The 19,252-nt window shown below is 46.3% G+C and overlaps 8 protein-coding genes across 8 annotated transcripts; 4 read left to right on the top strand and 4 right to left on the bottom strand.

The window, feature by feature from the left end:
- Positions 1-266: 266 nt before the first annotated feature.
- On the top strand, positions 267-1,977 carry GLAREA_06588 (Cytochrome P450; the record flags this gene model as incomplete). The annotated part of the gene is made up of 3 exons (XM_008080536.1): positions 267-518; positions 565-949; positions 1,010-1,977. The coding sequence occupies 3 exons, from the start codon at positions 267-269 to the stop codon at positions 1,975-1,977; spliced, it is 1,605 nt and encodes a 534-aa protein (XP_008078727.1).
- Positions 1,978-2,684: 707 nt separating this feature from the next.
- GLAREA_06587 (uncharacterized protein) lies at positions 2,685-3,540 on the bottom strand (the record flags this gene model as incomplete). Its single annotated transcript, XM_008080535.1, has 3 exons — positions 2,685-3,156; positions 3,216-3,267; positions 3,321-3,540. The coding sequence occupies 3 exons, from the start codon at positions 3,538-3,540 to the stop codon at positions 2,685-2,687; spliced, it is 744 nt and encodes a 247-aa protein (XP_008078726.1).
- A 981-nt stretch (positions 3,541-4,521) lies between these two features.
- GLAREA_06586 (uncharacterized protein) lies at positions 4,522-6,107 on the top strand (the record flags this gene model as incomplete). Its single annotated transcript, XM_008080534.1, has 3 exons — positions 4,522-4,632; positions 4,687-5,280; positions 5,328-6,107. 3 exons carry the CDS (start codon positions 4,522-4,524, stop codon positions 6,105-6,107), a joined length of 1,485 nt encoding a protein of 494 aa, XP_008078725.1.
- A 1,389-nt stretch (positions 6,108-7,496) lies between these two features.
- GLAREA_06585 (uncharacterized protein) lies at positions 7,497-9,014 on the bottom strand (the record flags this gene model as incomplete). The annotated part of the gene is made up of 1 exon (XM_008080533.1): positions 7,497-9,014. The coding sequence occupies one exon, from the start codon at positions 9,012-9,014 to the stop codon at positions 7,497-7,499; it is 1,518 nt and encodes a 505-aa protein (XP_008078724.1).
- Positions 9,015-10,972: 1,958 nt separating this feature from the next.
- On the top strand, positions 10,973-13,119 carry GLAREA_06584 (Zn2/Cys6 DNA-binding protein; the record flags this gene model as incomplete). The annotated part of the gene is made up of 5 exons (XM_008080532.1): positions 10,973-11,038; positions 11,088-11,194; positions 11,246-11,545; positions 11,593-12,018; positions 12,075-13,119. The coding sequence occupies 5 exons, from the start codon at positions 10,973-10,975 to the stop codon at positions 13,117-13,119; spliced, it is 1,944 nt and encodes a 647-aa protein (XP_008078723.1).
- A 220-nt stretch (positions 13,120-13,339) lies between these two features.
- On the bottom strand, positions 13,340-15,241 carry GLAREA_06583 (MFS general substrate transporter; the record flags this gene model as incomplete). Its single annotated transcript, XM_008080531.1, has 8 exons — positions 13,340-13,359; positions 13,414-13,587; positions 13,658-13,740; positions 13,813-14,099; positions 14,149-14,582; positions 14,642-14,750; positions 14,815-14,997; positions 15,083-15,241. 8 exons carry the CDS (start codon positions 15,239-15,241, stop codon positions 13,340-13,342), a joined length of 1,449 nt encoding a protein of 482 aa, XP_008078722.1.
- Positions 15,242-15,663: 422 nt separating this feature from the next.
- On the top strand, positions 15,664-17,787 carry GLAREA_06582 (uncharacterized protein; the record flags this gene model as incomplete). Its single annotated transcript, XM_008080530.1, has 2 exons — positions 15,664-16,076; positions 16,131-17,787. The coding sequence occupies 2 exons, from the start codon at positions 15,664-15,666 to the stop codon at positions 17,785-17,787; spliced, it is 2,070 nt and encodes a 689-aa protein (XP_008078721.1).
- Positions 17,788-18,221: 434 nt separating this feature from the next.
- On the bottom strand, positions 18,222-19,190 carry GLAREA_06581 (uncharacterized protein; the record flags this gene model as incomplete). Its single annotated transcript, XM_008080529.1, has 1 exon — positions 18,222-19,190. The coding sequence occupies one exon, from the start codon at positions 19,188-19,190 to the stop codon at positions 18,222-18,224; it is 969 nt and encodes a 322-aa protein (XP_008078720.1).
- Positions 19,191-19,252: the final 62 nt, after the last annotated feature.

Raw genomic sequence — 19,252 nt, 5'->3', positions numbered from 1 at the left:
ACATCGAGATGGCTATTTCATGTACAAATTTACGAAATAAAGCTTGGAAGATTAACAGTCTTCGCCTGCTATATATTACGGATTCCCCTTCGGGTCCGTATGAATTGGGCTACCAGTAAATGATGTTCGTTCGGATTATGGGTCCAGTTCAGCTGCAATATTGCGATAATTGAGAAACGACCCTTCCGTCGTCGCTTTTGAAGCTCTGAATAGAATATCTCATACTTTCAGAGAAATCAGCAAGCTCGAGTCGACCTAATCCGAAAATGGCTGAAGATGCAAGCTCAAACAGTGCCCAAGAAGCACTGTTTGCAAAAATCGGGGCTGTACACACGGCAGTTTGGAGCACTCTCGCAGTTATTTTAATAGGTACATTAATCAACAGATTGACTGGCTTGCGATATCCTGCCAGTCTGCCTCGTATTCGCGAAAAGAAAGGGACGACAACTTTCAGTCTTCGAACGCGTCTTGCATATTATACAGACGCGAAAAAGCTCTATCGAGATGCTTATGAACAAGTCAGTATTGAATCGCTTCGGCGATGGAAAGACTAACAAGTTTTAGTACTCGAAGAAAGGCAAAACTTGCTTGATCCCAGGCCTAGGCTTCAAAACTGATGTGATTGTACCCGGTGCAGCCATTCGATGGATCACTTCGCAGCCGGATTCGGTTCTGAGCTACGTGGAGTCTGCTCTTGATATTGATCAAATTGAGCATAGTGTGGGTCATCGGAAGTTTGTCGAGGATGGCTGGCAAAGCACTGTTTTGCGGCGAGATCTGAATTCCAATCTGGAAACAGTAGCTCCAGATGTGTGGGATGAGACTTGTGCGGCGATTGATTATCGTTTTGGTGACAGCACGACGAAATTCAAAACAGTACACCTCTATGACAGTATGAAGTTGATAATTGCGCAAGCTTCAAGTCGCTTCACTGTCAGCAGACCATTGTGTGAGTGAAAATTGATGTTTCAAGTTAAATGAAGCATCGATCTAAGCTGACCTTGAATAGGTAGAAACGAGGCATACTTGAAGAATAGCATTGAGTATTCGGATTGGTTTGTTATCGAGGCTGGCCTCATTGGTATTCTTCCGAAAAGCTGGCGTCATTATTTTGGATCAACTCTCGCTTTGCCTATGCGATACTATGAGTATTTCATCAAACGAGAGCTGAAGTCGACGATCAAGGAAAGAATGGAGCTGCTCGAAACTCAGAGCGAGGGCCCGGAGCCTCTTGACCACCTTCAGATGATGCTGAAGTTCGCCCGAAAGAATCGTCCTCAGGAATACAATGTCAACGACATGGTCAAACGTGTTAGCATCTCAAATATCGGATCGATTCATCAGTCAAGCATCGCGATCACTAACGCCATCTTTAATATCCTCGAATCAGACGCCAAGTACGACACAATTGCTCAAATCCGCACAGAAATCTCAGAGTTCTTCGCCGAAGGTGGTAACTGGACAAAAGCCAGTATTGCGAAAATGTACAAACTCGACAGCATCATCCGCGAAACCCTCCGAATCAACTCTTTCGGCAATCGTGGCGTCATGCGACAAGTCAACGTCGACAACCTCGTCACCGAAGACGGTTTCCTCCTCCCCAAAGGCGCTGAAGTGTCAATCCTGGGTCACCCCGCCGCGACTGACCCAGACGTGTTTCCCAACCCTGACGAATTCGATCCATTCCGCTTTTCCCGCCTCCGCGAAGCTTCCAAAGATAGCAGTTCGCAGTACGCGTTTGTATCGACAGGACCTACGCATCTCGCGTTCGGACATGGCAAACACGCGTGTCCTGGGCGGTTCATTCTGGATTTCGAGCTGAAAATGGCACTATGTGCGGTTTTTGGGCGGTATGAGCTCAAGTTCCCGGCGGAATATAAGGGAAAGCGGCCTCCGCTTAAGTGGGTTGCCGAGGCGCAGATGTTGCCTAGTTGGGGGGACGTAGTAGTAAGGAAGTTGGAGGAGGGCCTTTGCTGAATTCTCGCGGAGGTGGCGAGGTGCCTCGCGGAGGACAAAATATACGTCAGTTTAATAGAGCTAAAGAAATTTCGTTTACTTAAAACAATTGACGAAATAAGCCATATTGTTCCAAGTTGATCCACTAAATAACGATATTTCGTCAACTTCATCGAAGAAAGAAATACCGTGCTTCGGCTACGACTCATTTTGTCCACCGGGAGGGTGCCTGGGATAGGACTACACGCGTGTTGTGAGGCTGGCCGGACACCGCACCTTCTTGCATTATGTTATGTCGCCGACATCTGTCCATAGCTATATTTATTCAATTAGTTACACTAAATTTGCTATAATGCCTCTTTTTGTGAGGCTCACTTAAATTTTGAGGAAGCAGTATATTACGGTCTCACTGGACAGAGCGAGTGGCGGAACTTCAGATCCTAACGAGGTATTATTGACACGAACACCTCACACATTTTTTTTGAGATTTCTGGCTGACAATCTTCTTTTATTTAAATTACATCTAAGTGCGAACAAACCGATTACAGACGTGTGTCTGTGTCAATGCTGACCTACTGGTCTACTGCCTACTGGCGAATGCCTATTGGCGAATTCTTATTGGCCTACTGGCTAAATGAAGAATCTTCTGATTCAAACAACTAAAATAGTGCTCTATAGAGCAAAAAAAAACCAAAACCAAACGAAATCCACAGAAACAGACAAGCACCTCACTCTGATGCCGTAGCATCCTTCTCCCCTTCTGCTTTCTCCTCTCCTACACCCTCTGCTGGACCCTTATTTGCCAGATCTTGTTCTTTTTTCTCGCTCAAAAACTGCTCAAATCGCTCGGACAACCAATTCTCGACCGACGCCGGGTCTTCGTGAACTACTGAACATGCTTCCCTCCACTTCCCGCAAAACCACCCTGTTATCAGAGCGCTCGCTCTGCTCTGTTCGGCTGCTACCTTCTCAAGCATGATGCCTTGGTTTGTGAGCTCGTCGATTTTCTTCTGGCATGCTGTATGGTCGCTGGTTGGTAGCGCTGGCGATGGTGTTGCTGGGGGGGGGGCGTGAATGTAGGCTGGTACGCTGGTGCTGGTTGGTAGGCTGGTGTTGGTGCTGGGTGATATGCTGGTGGAGGGGTTGAGTGGTATGCTGATAGAGGTTCTTAAAATGCTGGGGCTGGTGCTGGTGAGGGTGCTGGTTGGCATGTTTGTGGGTAGGCTGGAGGGTTGAATTGCCTAACTGCACTTGCTGACATTTGCTGTGCTACATCCCAGCTCTCTCCACCAATGAATGGTACTGCTCCGACTATTATAATGTTAGATCGTACATGAAAAACTTGATTCATGAAAGTGACTTACAGTAAAGTCTCCATACTTCTCTCTCGGTCAACCACTTCATGTATGCTCGTGATGCTGTTGGGTTCTGAGATTGTAAAATCCTCAAGAGTTGCTGGTAAACTCTGCTGATATAGTCTGGGTCATTGTGCTCTGCTGGGTTACCTGAGACGGTTATTGGGTCGCCGAGGCGAGGCTGGGTGATCAGTCGAACCATCGACCGGTAGACGGAGGTGTACTCCATTGTTGGGTTGGCAGAGGGCGGTGACTGCTTGAAAATGATTTGAGATGGGTTGATATGGTGGCTTTGATACCACAGAGAGATTTTCACGGTTGTGGCGCACTCGTCGCGAAATTTGTTGTTTTTGTTTATTCTCAGAGCCCTAGCGATCCGAGGATATAAAGTTGGCGACAGCGAGATTGTGTGGGCGCTAGGCAATCGTCGGCTTTAAGAATAAAGAGCCGAGAAGGCTGGCAGCCGACAACAGAATAGTGCTTGAACTGCTAGATATCAAGAAATACCCGGCTAGGAAAACACGTTCTGATTTACACAGGCTTCGCGTTTATAAACTCTTAGATTCTAGTCACTAGATTACTTTCATGGAGTAATTGTTCTATTGACCAAATGTTTCTGGATATACAATCGTAGAAGGAGTATTCGAAGAAGACCTGGTGAGAACCCTCATATAACAAGATGTGTGACAATAAGATCGTTCTAAATTTGTGACTGCTTCCTGGCGGTTGACCCAACGATCGGCAGATGAAACAATAGTTTTCCAAACATCTTGAAACATTATGAAATATCTCGTCTAATGTTTGGTAAAATTCATGTTTCCATCCCTCGATTCAACTTAAGTCCCAACCGAAATGGGTACATGTCTGATAGTATTCTGCAAATTCAATCAGACAGCATATTGCCAACAATATAGAATCGATTTGTGACCAAAATGCATTAGCCACACTAACATGGATGGTCTGTGTCTTAATTCAACATTATCATCATCAGCAAAGAGTTGAACCGACTTCAGCAGAAGCGGTCTTCTTGAATGTCAGGCCTAGATGTGATGGCCTTAGGCTTGGCTCGCTTAGAAAACCCATCCTGATATTCGAAGTTCTGAAGTCAACCTCAGTACTGTAATGCAACAAGAACAGACTACCACCCTCGTGGTAGTGCATTTCAGCTTCAAATTCGAATACCAATTCTTGACCGCGTTCGGGCACCACGATGTCGGGACCGCCGACCAACCAAGGGGAAACCCCCTACCCGCAGTTTGGCGGAAGCCAACAAAACCAGCAACAACAGTGGTATGACCTGCCACAGCCATATCAGCCAGCAGTTGGATTTCAGCAATTCCAGCAACAACATTAGCAAGGCTACACTGCACCACAGCCATATCACCCACCAGGTAGCTTCCAGCAACCTCACCATCAACAACATCAACAGTATCAACAACAGCAACAAGGCAGCCACACAGCTAAGAAAAATCCCAAGAACAAGAAAAGAAAGCCCTGCCTAAATTGTGGGGAGACCAGCCACCCTCTCAAGCGCTGCGACCGACCACCAAAGGATGGGAAACCATACCTCCAAGGATGTGGAAACTGTGAAGGCAGCCACATAACAGATAACTGCCCAAAGCCATGGCCGCCAAAAGGAAGCTCTGAGCATCACGTCATGGTGGAATGTCGAGACGGACTCTATCAATTTGAATCCCTCATCGATATCCGAACACAACCTGGCTTCTGGGAGAATGAGCATAGGCCTGACACAGAAGAGCGTACGAAAGAGAAGATAGAGCAAGGATTTTACAACAGGAACATCGGCAAAAAGTTGCCTACCGAAGAAGACAAACATCGAGAAAGAGACCCAGCATGGAGCGACCCAGCGGCACTAGCAACAAAGTACCCAATTGGCTCAATGGTTCCAGAATTCACAAGGTCGTTCCAAAGATTTGATGAATCAGCGGCCAGATCACGCCGTTACAAAGTTAAACAAAACCAGAACAAAGGAAAAGTGTCAGCCAACATGGATAGGCCAATGATTCCACTGCCTCAGCGTCGCAACCAACAGCCAACAGCCTGGAGCCAAATCTTTACCAGCCGCCAGTTCCCTTAGTGCAAGCACCACACCAGCACCAGCAACAGGTCCAAAGTCAAGATTCGCAAGCGTTGCTAGATGTGCTTGCAAAAGCCATTGATCTTGTGGGCAATGAAAAGGCCAGATTGATGGAAATAATGGCTGAAGCCATCGCAAGGGGGTTCACTAGCCACAAGAGACCTCGCCCAGCTCCAGCCAATGCAGACACGCGGCAGAGAGGCGTGAAAAAGCAAAAGCAGGAGCAATCAGAGCATGTTCGGTTGGACAAGTGGAATGACAGCCACAGCCAGTTCAAATACGGTGCAATCAATGATGCCAGAGAAGATAGAATCCAAGTTAAACCAGAAACCTCGACCGTTGTGAAACGCGAGGAAAACCACAGCATACCATTTGCCAGCGACGACGTCAAAGTGAAGATTGAAAGCATCGAGGATGATATTGGTTGTTCCTTTGGATCAAGTGAACGAATGAAACGAGTTGAAAGCAGACGAGCAGCGCTTGAGCGGAGAACGGTCGATCGATCAGCACCACACTCTTCGTCCTCGGAAGGAACAGCTCTCAACACCGTACCTCTTCCCTCCATCATCAAGACAGAGAGCGTGCGCTCAGATATGGGTGGTAACGGGCAAAAAGGACGGGAGCAAGAAAAGGGAAATAGCGGAGGAAAACACGTCCGTGGATACCAGAATGAGAGGTGGGATCGTGGTGGTCGTTGAGAGGTGGAAGGAGGGATGGTTTTTCTTGGACTCGCTGCTTGCCAATAGGTACGAGATGATGTGCTTCGTTCAATAGAACGGTCTGTCTGTCTATAGACACATTGTTGGTCCACAGGTCCAAAAATGAGCCTATAGGTTCGAGATGAAAATTACGTTAATAGAATAACCTTCGCGTCCATAGACTCATATAATGGCTAATAAGCCCACAATATGAGCCCATAGGCTCGGAATTATGATTTCGTTGGATAGAACAGTCTATGTGTCAATAGGCACATGCTTTGGCCAATAGGCCCAATAATGAGCCAAGAGGCCCGATATGAATTCCGTTCAACAGAACGGTCCACATGTCTATAGACACATTGTGAGCCGATAGGCATGAGTCGATGGCTTAGAGGCTTCATTCAACCTCTGGATTATAAGCCGTGAATGTCTTGCTTCGGATTTATGTGTTCGGTTTGCGGGTCGCGGGAGGTCAGAAGGGGAAAAGAGCTGTTTTCTGTACACAGGATTAGCTGTAGCTTGTCTACAAGACTTTACTTAACGTCGAATTGACATCACATTTCAAAGCATACGTGCAGTGTCTTTATCGCCTACCTACACAAGTAAGTTCGAATTAATGTCGTCGTGAAAATGTCATCTCCGTCACCCGATTGATTAGTAAGCGGGGGTCTGCACCCCACAGCCACCTGCACTTGTGCAAGCGGCGGCTTCCTAGGAGTTTCATTTTGAGACCTTCTAAAACAGTGGACCTTAACCTTCTTTCAACGACGCTGTAATGAATTTCTATGTCCTTAGCTTATCCTTTGAGCTCAAGTATATCTTCTACGGCTAAGCGACTTATGATACTGCTTTGCAGGCTTGCAGCCAGTCTAACGGAATTACACAGATGTAAGCTTCCTTCATTTATTCAGCCTTCCAGGAACGCGGTACCTTCACAAAATTTGCGCGATCCGAATAGGTTTCTACAATAAGAGACAGTTTGTGAAATCCGCGAAGATTTTGATTCGATAATTACAAAACTTTGCTAACTAGTATATCCGGAATTCCCACCCCCCTATTGTATTACAATACTGGAAAGCTTTCAAGCTTATTTCGACTTACTAGTCAAACGGGCTTATTGGACAAAAAAGGCTTGCTAGCCAAAAAGAACTACAGGTCAAACATGGCTTACTAGCCAAAAGAGCTATAGGTCAAGAACGGCTTTCTAGCCAAAAAACGGCTTGCTAGCCAGAAAGGGCTTATAAGCCAAACAGCGTCCCAGCTGGTAAAGGCTTACAAGCCGAACAGCTTACTAGCCAGAAAGAGCCTACCAGCCAAAATGAACCACCGATCTTGAAACATTCCCATCCCAACCAAAGAACGACGCTATCCTGCTCGTAATCCTGCTGCTCATCTACGTCTCGCCGATCCATGACCTTCTCTCAAACTTCCCCGTCCTCTCGATACAAATACTCTGCTAACTGTTCTCGTGCGTCTTCTCCTGCTGCGATTGGCCCAGTGTGATAACTGTGGTCGGCCCATGGGAGGGGCCACTGGGATAGGTACTTCAAAAGGGTTTTGCATTGCCTGGAAATCCATACCCTGTCCCCAAGAGTATTCGTCCAGCTGCAACCAGTCATCCACACCCCGTGTCCATTCATCCCCGCCCCGTGTCCATTCATCCCGGTGCTGCGACCGGTCGTATTCCCTCAGTTGTACTTCATAGTTTTCTTCCTCTTCCTGTGGCTGGTAGTAGTCTGCTTCGTGATCTTGTACGCTATACTCTTCGTACTGCTGTGCCAAGTAGCCTCCTTCATGCTGTTGGAGGTGCTCATCTTCATGCTGCTGTAACTGGTGGCTTTCTGCGGGCTGCTCTGTTTGTCGGTCTTCTTCTTGTTGCAGTGTGTGCTGCTCCTCTTCATACGGTTGTATTTCGTCATCTTCATATCCTTGCGGACCTTCGCTCAACCTGGAAGCTAGCACTATACAACGATCGTAAGTTCTGCCCATTTCTTCATACCTCACTGACTCTGCTTGAAGACGACGCTCGAAGTCTCTCATCATTTCTTTGCGCATTGCTATCATTAGCTTTAGATCTTCCTTGAGCTCGATGTATGCCAACAAGTCACCCTCTTCCCACAGAATCTCCATGCGTCTCCTAACTTCTTCTTCATTCCTCTCGCACTCTAGTGTATGGAGTAGCCTGTTTTCTTGCTGCCTCGCTAACTCCACGGAATGAAGCTTCTGCAATTCTAGAAACTTTTCTTTCTCTGCGCGAAACTTTGATTCCAACTCCAGTTTTGGCTGGTTTATTGGCTCCGCTGGCGCTGGAGCCAGTTGCGTGTGCCGACTTGCTGCTGGTAATGCTACCAAAGTAGGCAGAGGGGCTGAAGCTGGTTGAAATGATATCATCAGCTCCCGAAGTTGCTTTTCCAGTTGGAGAAACTGCTGTTGTGATTCTTGGCAATTTGTTACTAATGGGAATACTGGTGTTTGCTGGGAATCCGCTGGTAGTGGTATGAGCGTGGGCTGATGTTGCAGCGATTCTGATTCGTCTGCTTGACTTTCACTCGACTCCAGCCTGTGACCTGGCGTGGAGACATCGGGCTGGATGTAAATTTCGACCGAAGATGCTGCTAGAGGATTGACTGGCTCAACGCTCGAGGCATGAGGAATTTCTGTATGCTTGATAGCCGCCTCTGCGGCTGAACTCTCTTCAGAAAGCTCTGGTGCTGGGTGTGCTGGGTGTGGTGTTGTGCTCGACAAATCTGAGGCTACATGACTTGCTGGTTGAGGTGATAACTGCTCTGCTGTTCGCTCCACTGTGTGCTCCGGTGCTGGTATTTCATCAAACCCTCTTCCTCGTAATTCTTCCGATATCTCATCGATCTTGGACTCGTAGCATGGAGTCTCTGTAGGATCTGCCATCTTGGCGATTGGACGTGTATTTGAGAGTTTTTTTGTTGTTGTTTTTGAAAGTGAGTTTCACTCATGTTTACATATTAAAGCACTCTCAGGACGTTGGTACCACGTGATCTCGCAACTTTTGGTTGTGCTTGACATAGAACGATATAGGTACGATCTGGTTCTTTTGCTGCTAAATACCTAGGCGTTCGGTCATTGCATAGGTGCTCCGGTGCTGAGTATCGCAAAGAATCTTCATAAAATTACCCGCACAAATAAGTCGCGTTCGATAATATCAGAAAGCCTCATTCTGAAATCCATGCAACCATGTCTTGGATTCTTACCCCAATATCTGGATTCAATATTCTTTGATTTTGCTTATTCCAGGGTGGTAATGAAAGTTTAAAAAGTAATCCTACTCTTGCCAACCTTGATTAATAACATGACCGCTCACAAGTAAACATTATATGATTGGCTAAGGTTCACACTTCTGTCATCCAGTACTCAGCTCTCTTATCTGAATGGTATTCATGATGAAGGTTGAAGATTTCTTGTGTATTCGAAACAAACGACACACGGTACGATAATACGTCAATTCGATCGACTAAATATCAGTATTGGCCTGTCGTTCGTCCTTTTAACCCGAGACTAGAAAAATACTAACCAGCGACATGATGTTGACGTAAGGTGTGGGCAATTTTACAACACAATTGCTACATCCCGGTTCTCTGATCATACTCTATTGACTCTTCCGGAAACTTTTGGCGACACCATTGCAGTTTCATTGGCTTATTGAACAAGAGACAATGATACCCAGGACTCGTGGAGGACAAATAAGTGGCAGTCGAAACACAATATTCCTTCGATTAAGTTGACGAATTGCGGTATACTTAGTGGATTAACTTGAAACAATATAGCTTATTCTGTCAATTATTTTCCGTAAATCAGAATTTTGAAGCTTATTCGAAGTCGACTTATTATTCAGTTCAAGATTAGGGTAGGTGACTGACACTTATTTTGTCCTCCTCGAGACAAGAGTAGTTTTCCATGGCAATCTATGTTCGAAGTTTATTTTGCTTCCTTGGGCACTTTCGTAACTTATTCGATTTACAAACAATGGATGCAAATCACCAAAACGAAGGATCGGGTACACTCGCCACATCGTTGGAGCAGGAGCACTAATTAGTAGGCTTCACCAATCCGTGTCCAAGTTGGAACAATGTTACAAACACCGATTCTGCAAAGGCATGGATCCGGTAGGTGGTGACTCTCATCAAAAAAACGACTGTTTTGATGTTTAATTAGAAGACTGTTGAAAATCCGTTCGGGGCCTCCTGAGCCAGAGCCCAAAATGCAAGTCCATAGATTGAAATTTCTCGATTGAAGAATGACCAATAAGCTTCGGGCAACGTGGTTAGGTGAGCACTGCACACAGTTCTTTGAATATGTGAGATTGAATTTCCGAAGACTATGTCTATTACTATATTGAGTTTCGATCGGGATTTAGCGTTTCCTTTCAATCTAGCTTTACGTAAACGGTTCACCCCCTTAAGTAGCCTAATTCTAAACAATAGACTAAGCTGTAAAAAATTAGTTATTATTTTCTTTACGTATGTTTTCCTCGCCTACTTAGAGGCCTATTCGAAGTTACTAGTGCAGTAGATAGGGGTATACGTACTTCGTAAGCGCATCTCGCACCGATAAGCGCAGAACTCCTACTGGCTCTTTCCACCAATATTACCCCGCAATGTCGAATTTCTCTCCGCACGCTGTAAACAAGTAATGAAACTCCTTGATCATCACTTGATGGATGGGAAATATCCATCGGTGTAGTATCACGGGGAAAATACTTGAGTCCCAGAAATGAGGACACCGCTAGGAACTTCTCGGCCTCTCAAGTTGAATTGAATCCTAACTTGCCTTCCGACCTACACGAGATTTGTTAGAAGCTTGCTGCTCAATGCATCAGTCAGTGCCCAAAAATGTCCGACCAACGAAAACTAGTCACGCGGGGTCGGAAAGCTTGCACTGCTTGCCGTCAAGTCAAAGTTCGTATAAGCTAAAAGTATTCTCTAACATAAGCTAACCGGAATGTAGTTGCGCTGCGATAGTATGCAAACATTTCCTGCAGCTTGTTCGAGATGTAAGCAAAATGGTATCAACTGCCAAACGGATCCTACGTTCAAACGAGTACGGACGAGACAGTCAGTATATATTTTCCTCTTCTATATGAAGCATCTGGCTAATTCAATTAGTCGACTAGAAGAATTTACGAGTCAGCTTAATGCTATACAGAAGACTCTTGGTATTTTGCCTTCAACATCGAGTCCTTCTGCGGGTACGCCCTCAAACCAGTCACTATCACCACCAGATGAAACAACAAACCGCCCCAACGTCTCTTTCTCAATATCAAACGACTTACTAGAAACTGTTTACACTAACCCGCAGGAAAAATTGTTCTTCAGATGTCTTAGCAATATAGATTTCCCACCGGTTGCCCCTGTCATTGGCAACGTCTCGATAGATAACAGTCAAGTAAAAATGCTGTTCAAACAGTGGGTCCTACTCTAGGTATATAAACAAAGTACTCATTATGATACAGATTTGGGGAGCACCATTACCGCCATTGCCCTGTCCTTAATGTGGAGCTATCTATAGATGAATTGTACCAAAGTTCGTCTTTCCTATTCTGGACCATCGTTGTCATTGCTAGCCAGTGCCATGAATCTCACAACGAATTGCATACATCACTTCTTCGGCCTTACCGCCAATTATTGGGTGAAATTCTGGTCGGTCCATTACTGTCGATTGAGCCTATACAAGGACTCATTCTACTTTGCAAATGGCCACTTCCAGTTGCCAAACAGAAGGAAGACCCAAGCTGGAATTACAGTGGTCTGTTAATCAATGCTGCAATACAATTGGGCTTACATAAGACCTCGTGTGGAGTCGATAACCCGATGTGCTTAGTAAAAGAAGCGAGAAGGCGGACTAAAACATGGGTGGCAATTCTACAGGTCAGCTCCAGGTGTGTATTGCATCCTGTGCTAATTTGTGGATCATTTTTTCGCTGACGAAACATAGATACGTCTGGTATTCCGGTCACTCTTTATCCCCCGAACTATTGAATGGCCCACTACAAACATTAGACCCTCCTCTGACGCCTTCGGAAAGCGACTTTCTCACTAAGTATAAAATCCAGAGACAGTCAATCAAGTCCGCAATCTTCATGTGCAACCTAAAGGAAGCCCCAGAATCTTTCCCAGTCGCTCAAATACTTCTTGAGGACTTGGAAGACATCAAAAGAATATCGTCCGTCTCATGGGGTCCAGAATGCGAGGTCATATTTCTGGGCGCGCAACTCAGTATATATGGATTTCACCTCCAACAGTTTCCAGCTCAATCACATGCAGAGTTCGCAAATTCGGACATCCAATCTTCAAGAAAGGTGCTCATTCAATCCGGATTCTCGGTCGCGGTCCGCATCATCCACATCTTTTCCGAAATGACACGTCCGCAACAGTCCCCTCAAAGCACATTGTCTTCAAAAGACGTCAACGCCGAACAGCTTCAGAAATCTCTCCCCAAGCACTATTTCATCACTCTAGTCTTCGCAATAACGTTCATTTTCAAAATCGTTGCCTCAACGCCGGAGAGCTCACTGCTCGGTAACGACATAGCAAGGAATCACATTCACCTCGCCCACGAGATCCTCTCCACTTTATCCATGCACCCGATGGATGAGGCTTCCAGAGCAGCTACCATGATCAAGGTATTATCTGGAGCTCAAGGCCTCTCTGGGCTTCGTCTCCACGAGGTTAGATCCGGTGGGCGCTTGCGGCTCGGCATAATGGAAGATGTTATCAGTACTGCAAAGGTGATTAGGGAGGAAAATTCGTTTGTTAATCCAGACTCAGGCTCAGGCTCAGCGGCTCACCAGCAAATTTCAGATCTTCAAATTGCCGAAGATCACCAAATGCGGTTTTCCGAGGCTGCTGAGCCGTCGGAGTGGGACAATTTGGATATGTTGCTGGGCGGGTCTAATAGTTTTGGTTGGAACGGACAGTGGGAACTTGACTTACTGGGTTCGGAGCCTCAAGACGCATCGCCAGGTACTGATTCTTTCTAGAGCGATAGTTTGTATATCAATATTCGACATATAACAGTTTTCCAATGTCATCTGTTCTTCTTGATGACGGGTAAGTACGGGAATATCAAAACCCCAATTTTGGACTTCTTCAACGATGTTTTCCTATAGTGGGATATTGATTAGTAGCTTAGGGGAAGCAATTGTGATGTATAAATGATTGCTATATTTGTGTCCAAATCTGGTATCTCTAAATCCAATCTCACGAGGTATAGAAGAAATCTGTAAAATGGAAGTTAGTAAGGCAACATATCGAACACAAAAATCCATTCATACCCGGGTGCTTGTCTCCAATCTCATAAATGGTCTTCATCCTCAACCCATTCGCTCTCTCTGAATATTTCTCGCGTCTCTTGATCACATTTTGACGTCTGAAGTACAAGGAAGTTGTGATAGCAGACACTGCGCAGAGCACCTCGAAACCTAGCGCGGCGGCATTGCCCTTCTTATCTTCCAGCAGAAACAACGACTTAGTGAGTGTCCCCGTACGCTAGGGGTATTGAGTGGATGGAAGACTTACAGAAAGGTGGGTCTGAGTAAATCGTGTTGCCTGCTATAGCGAATGCTGTGGAGATCATATTTATCATTGCTATGGCAGCGCCTCTGTCAAAATGAATTAGTCCGGATGCACAATCCTAAACACATTGGACAAGAGACGAGATAATATTCTAGTACCTTTTGGTGTAACCAGTGATACTCATTGCCATCCAGGACAAGACCAAAACAATATGCGGATATGCGCCAAAAGCCACGAGACATGTAGCAGCCAGACGAGCCTTGTCGTTAGTCAGACCAATCAGCAAAGCATAACCGATTGCAGAAATTGAACTCGATACTGCGAGAGTGAAACCCCGAGCATTGGTTCTGTCTGCGATTCTGGCAAACAATAGGACGCCCACAAAAGCGCATGTATAGACAAGGACAGTCATGAGCTGTGAATTGACGGTTGAGTATCCAAATCCCTGTCCTTTCAGTCAGCTCTGGCTAGGTTCCGGAGAATGGGGAGCCAACCCTGATGATGGATGGCAGAAAATTTGAGAGGGATGATGTGCAGAATTGTCCAGCAGAGGCCATAACCGCCATGAGCCAAAAATGCACATCCATTAAAGGCAGGTAGATCTTCTTCATCTCTAGCTTCCCCTCTGGATCATTGTGCGAATTTATGCTTCGCTGTACAGCAAAGTCTATCTCTTCTTTCTTGAACCCAAAACGAACAGTTTGTGGAGTACCTGGGAGGAAGGCCATCACCAAGACACTCGCCCCGATCGGAATGAGTCCCTCAATTAAGAAAATCCATCGCCACGCGTGCCAATCATTATGACCTTCGAGGTTCTTTGAGATTCCGTAGGCAATGAGACCGTTGAAAGCTCCAGCAAGGGCGTTACATGCATGGACAATTGAGCCACGCGTTGCGAGTTCTCTATACGTATACCAGAACGAGAGGTCTTCGTGTAGTTAGTCAAGTGTTTGTTGAATGGAGGCCGATGTGTAATAAGAAGCTCACAGAATACAGAGCCCTGAACAAATGCCTCTGCAGCTCCAATGGTAAGTCGCATCCCTTGTAATTGCGCGGCGCTTGTAACCTTAACGCTTACAGCAGTCAACATTCCCCACTATTCAATAAGTCAGTGTGTGATGATAATAACATGTATGCTTTTGTCCCAGTAACTAACTCACCATAATCATAGCACCTCCGAACTGCCATTGGGGGCCAATGATCCTGAGAAGCAGAGTACCTGGGAGTTGAAATAATATGTATCCTATGACGAAACAGTTGGCTGCGAGAGAGTATGCCGCCGGTGATAAATTGAGCTCCTCTTCCATGCCTGAGATTTTTGCATTTCCCAAGTCTGTTCGACCCTACTTCTTTTCAGCGTCTGGACCCTATCCAAGAAATGCGATTATCGCGGGAATGTAATTATACCAGTGTTGCACAAAAGTATACCAATGATATGAGTGGCAAGATGAAAAGATCAAGTTTCCACTTAACTCTCCGTTCAAGTCGTTCTGTGCCAGGTTCTAACTCATTGTCGTTCAGCTCAATATCTGCGTCCTTACGAGATGGATTGATGTCCTCCAGTTCTTGCACATGCTGTTGATTCATTTTAGCATTATGTTGCAAATCTGTCGTGAAATTGATGAACAGAAGTTACTGGAAGACCGTTGACATACGATGTTTCACTGCAATTGAAAGATATCCTCTTGACGTACATTTGGCAGGGAATATTCGCCCCTACATACGCCCCGGTAAGCGTCTTGATGCGAATCTCGCGCTGCGAAGCGCATGTCTCCGATTGGAGGACCTTGCTTGGCAAGTCTCATTAACGCTTGAGGTTGCGTGTAGATGGCGGCCGAAAAATGGGTTGTTTTCCGGATTGTCGCGTTCGTTGTTCGAATAAGAATAGCTAGAATCAGAGAGCGAGTATATCACCAAAGGTCTCACCACGCTAGCACCTCATGTCCACCACTTTCTGATTCAGCAAAGAAAAAAGATCAAGAGAAAGGATCGAGAGCAAAAGTAGCAAAATGGCTCAGGGTTTGATCGATGAAGCAAGCCGAGGCTCCCACTCTGATGAATTATCTACCGATGAAGGCACACTGGAACCATTGTGTCATATACTCACGCCAATCGGGATGCTTGGGTATGGATTCGACGAGAGCCTGATCTATAAAGCACTCCAGGATCTGGCAACAAATGAAACCCCCACAGCGTTGATTCTCGACTCGGGCTCAACTGATGGAGGTCCATTAAAACTTGCCACGGGTTCTATGACAGCTCCACGGGTTGCCTACATACGCGATCTGCGCAAGCTCCTTGCACTCAGTCATGAGTTCAAGGTTCCCGTCATTATTTCTTCCGCTGGAGGAGATGGGACGAACGAGCACGTTGACGAGGTCTTGGCTATTGTTCAAGAAATCATAGAAGAAGAACCAAAAACGTAACTATACTCCATGATGCAGGACACGCCCGAACTGGAAGTTAATAAGCCCAGTAACTACAAATTCAAAGCTGTTGGCATATACAGTGGTGTCACGAAAGTCAAAGTTCTCAAAGCCCTCGCGGCTGATGAGGTGACCGGCTGTGGGGTTTCAGTCCCGGCGCTGACAACACAAGATGTCGAAGATGCTACGGTGGTAGTTGCTCAGATGGGACCAGAGCCGTTTATGGATGTTATGGGTGCAGAGACATACGATATCATTATCGGCGGCCGAGCGTACGATCCAAGTCCATACATTGCGTTTTGTGCGGACCTGGCGACAAAGAAATTTGGCCTGCCGTTCGAGTCACTGAAGCCGACGCAACTGGGAGGCTTTGCGTTCATGGGTAAGATCATGGAATGCGGAGCTCTTTGCTCTATTCCAAAAAGTGCATCTTCGAAAGCTACCATATATTGCGATGGCACCTTTGACATTGTCCCCTTGAGCCCAAATTCCTACTGTTCACCTGTATCGGTGGCTGCACACACCTTGTATGAGAAAACACGACCAGATATTCTCCCAGGCCCTGGTGGGAGCTTACACCTAGATGCTTCCAAATATGAGCAGCTGGCTGACGGGCGTTCTGTCCGCGTTACTGGGGCCATTTTCAAACTCTCCAGGCAGAACCGTCTCCCTTACACTGTCAAATTGGAAGCAGCAAAGATAATTGGATATCGCACCCTCTTAATGGGCGGTTTCCGCGATCCAATCCTCATCAAGGGAATCGACAGCTTCCTGGAGAGAGCCAAAGCATATGTCAAGCAGCAGCACAAAGAATCTCCAGGAACGTGGGAGCTTGACTGGCATGTCTATGGAGTAGATGGGATTATGGGTTCTCTCGAACCCGGTGATCCGTCGTACCAACCGCGAGAAGTCTTTCTTGTTGGTGAAGCGTTGGCGTCATCTCAGGAACTCGCAACCAGTGTTGCCAGCTGCGCGAGGATTGCTTGTGTACATGGCCCTTACCCGGGACAGCGTGGCACGGGCGGTAACTTTGCAATGGGTGTTGGAGGAAAGCTGGAAGTTGAGATGGGTCCCTGCGCGGAGTTTTGCATCTACCATCTCATGCCATTAGAGATTGGAGCAGAGCACGCTCAAGAGATACGGGGAGTCGACACCGCATCCACAGATGGCGGGCACACGCCGATATTCTCGTGGAGAAGGATGGTGATGAGCAGCTGCGCGAAAACGCCGACTTATGGTCCCTTAGCAACCCAAATTCCTGAAGCGATTGCCATGTCAGATTTCAATGGTGTGCGTGATGTGCAGAAAGCACCTAAGCTGCCACCATGCTATCTCAACCTTGCTGACCCACGTACGCTCTGCGATGTTGCGTCTGTGGTGCGATCCAAGAACTCTGGTCCGTACGAAATCACACTCGATGTTCTTTTTTCGCAGAAGCGTATTTATAACCTTATGCAGACCTCTAACATTTTGACCCCTTCGGCCATCGCCAAGTTGTATAAGCTTCGGGAGGACGAGATCATTTACTGCGGGTTCTATGATCAGGCAATGGCATTCAAGGCGACGATTCCGAGAAAGAGGTTAGGAAAAGCGATTTCGGGGGGTTCTTTCATGGAGGCCGATGTTCATGGAAGTCAACAGTATGCAGGACTGCTTGGTTTAGACCTAAGCCAGGAGGTAAGAAGAGTTATTCTTGGTTGGAGTTAATTGAGATAGACATCGAGCTTTGAGACAGCGGGAGATATCCAAACAAGGGAAGCTTCCAGTCTGGGTAGGAATTAGAACCTTGAAGTGCTTGATCTCCCTTATTTGACTTAGTCTTTCTTAAACTCTTTAATCCATTCCTACGCACACCGCAATTGCATGGTCTGGATCCAATGCGGTTCTTTATTGAGAGTGACAAAATATCGTGTATTTCGTCTATAATTTAGGGTGAATAAACCCTTCTGAAATCATTTAGAATTGCAATAGCATTTATCTAAACAAACTCAATTACTCCATTCTAACCATGCACCAAAGGGTTTTTCCATTCTAGTAAAAGTCGTAACAGAACCATGTGAAAAAATCACTTAAGCATCCCACGAAAACAAATCCTATGCCACGCAACACTCAGGTCGCCTACCCGTCCCAGAGCCTGAGCTTTATCGTCTTTGATCTTGCTCAACATAAACATGCTCCATCGGCGTCCCTTGTTCGGCCCACACTCTAGCTTGTTCGTTCCTCCTCACCCGTCTTCTCTCCATCTTCCGCTGAAGCTTCTCTTCTTTAGCACTCACCACACCTCCTTCGCCATACTTGTGCACGGTCAATCCCACAACAGCATACATAATCACCACAATAGCCTCCTCCAAGTTGGCCATGAAGAGTTGCACAATCGCATTGCCGTTCTCGAGGTTGAATATGTGGTTGGTATGGAAAGTGTCGAGGATACTATATAGCACTCTGCTGCCGATCAAAGGTAGTGCGAGCACCACAGCAACGAGTATTCGCTTCTCGCCTCGTGCGGTTTTGTTGATTTCGAACATCGAGTACAGAGTCAAAATGACAAGTATCACGTAGATCACCACGAAAATGCCAATTCCCCATTTCGTATCCGTCTTCCCCGATTTGATTTCGGAAGGTGTAGATGACGATGAGGCTTCGTCGGAGCCGCCCTCGATACAGAGAATGAGGGCGATAGTGCAGGGCAGTTGTAACAATTGTATGACTCGACTTCGGCGAGCGTCTGCTGAAGCTTTGGCTGCAAACTTGGCAATCAATCCTCCTCTAGCACCAAGTAATCCCATGATATTGTTTCCACTGTCGCTACGAACATGCGTCGATGTAAAGTCGATCACTCGCTTCAACAAGCCCAAACTTGACAGCAGCAGTGGTGATATTCCCACGGACTGTAAGATCAGAGCCCATTCTGTGTATGTGCTATTCGAGTTGTTGTGATTATGGAGTATTTCGAAGACTGCACCGGCCAGTCGTACGATGGTGAAGATGAGGAGGTAAATCCAACCGAGTTGCTTAGTAAAGCCCTGTTTGAAGAGGACGACGAGGACTGTGAGAAATGTTGGAATATATACAATCAACTCGATGATAGCAATTGCTTCGCGAACCGCCATTTCGAAAGCTTTTAGTCGATTGAAAGCCCCTGAAATTCGAACTCCGTGTGGTCAAGTTAAGC

This window comes from Glarea lozoyensis (assembly GCF_000409485.1).
Source record: "Glarea lozoyensis ATCC 20868 chromosome Unknown GLAREA14, whole genome shotgun sequence".
Lineage (NCBI taxonomy): Eukaryota > Fungi > Ascomycota > Leotiomycetes > Helotiales > Helotiaceae > Glarea > Glarea lozoyensis.
The sequence above is the reverse complement of the archived record's forward strand: the minus strand, read 5'-3'. Positions and strand labels throughout refer to the sequence as shown.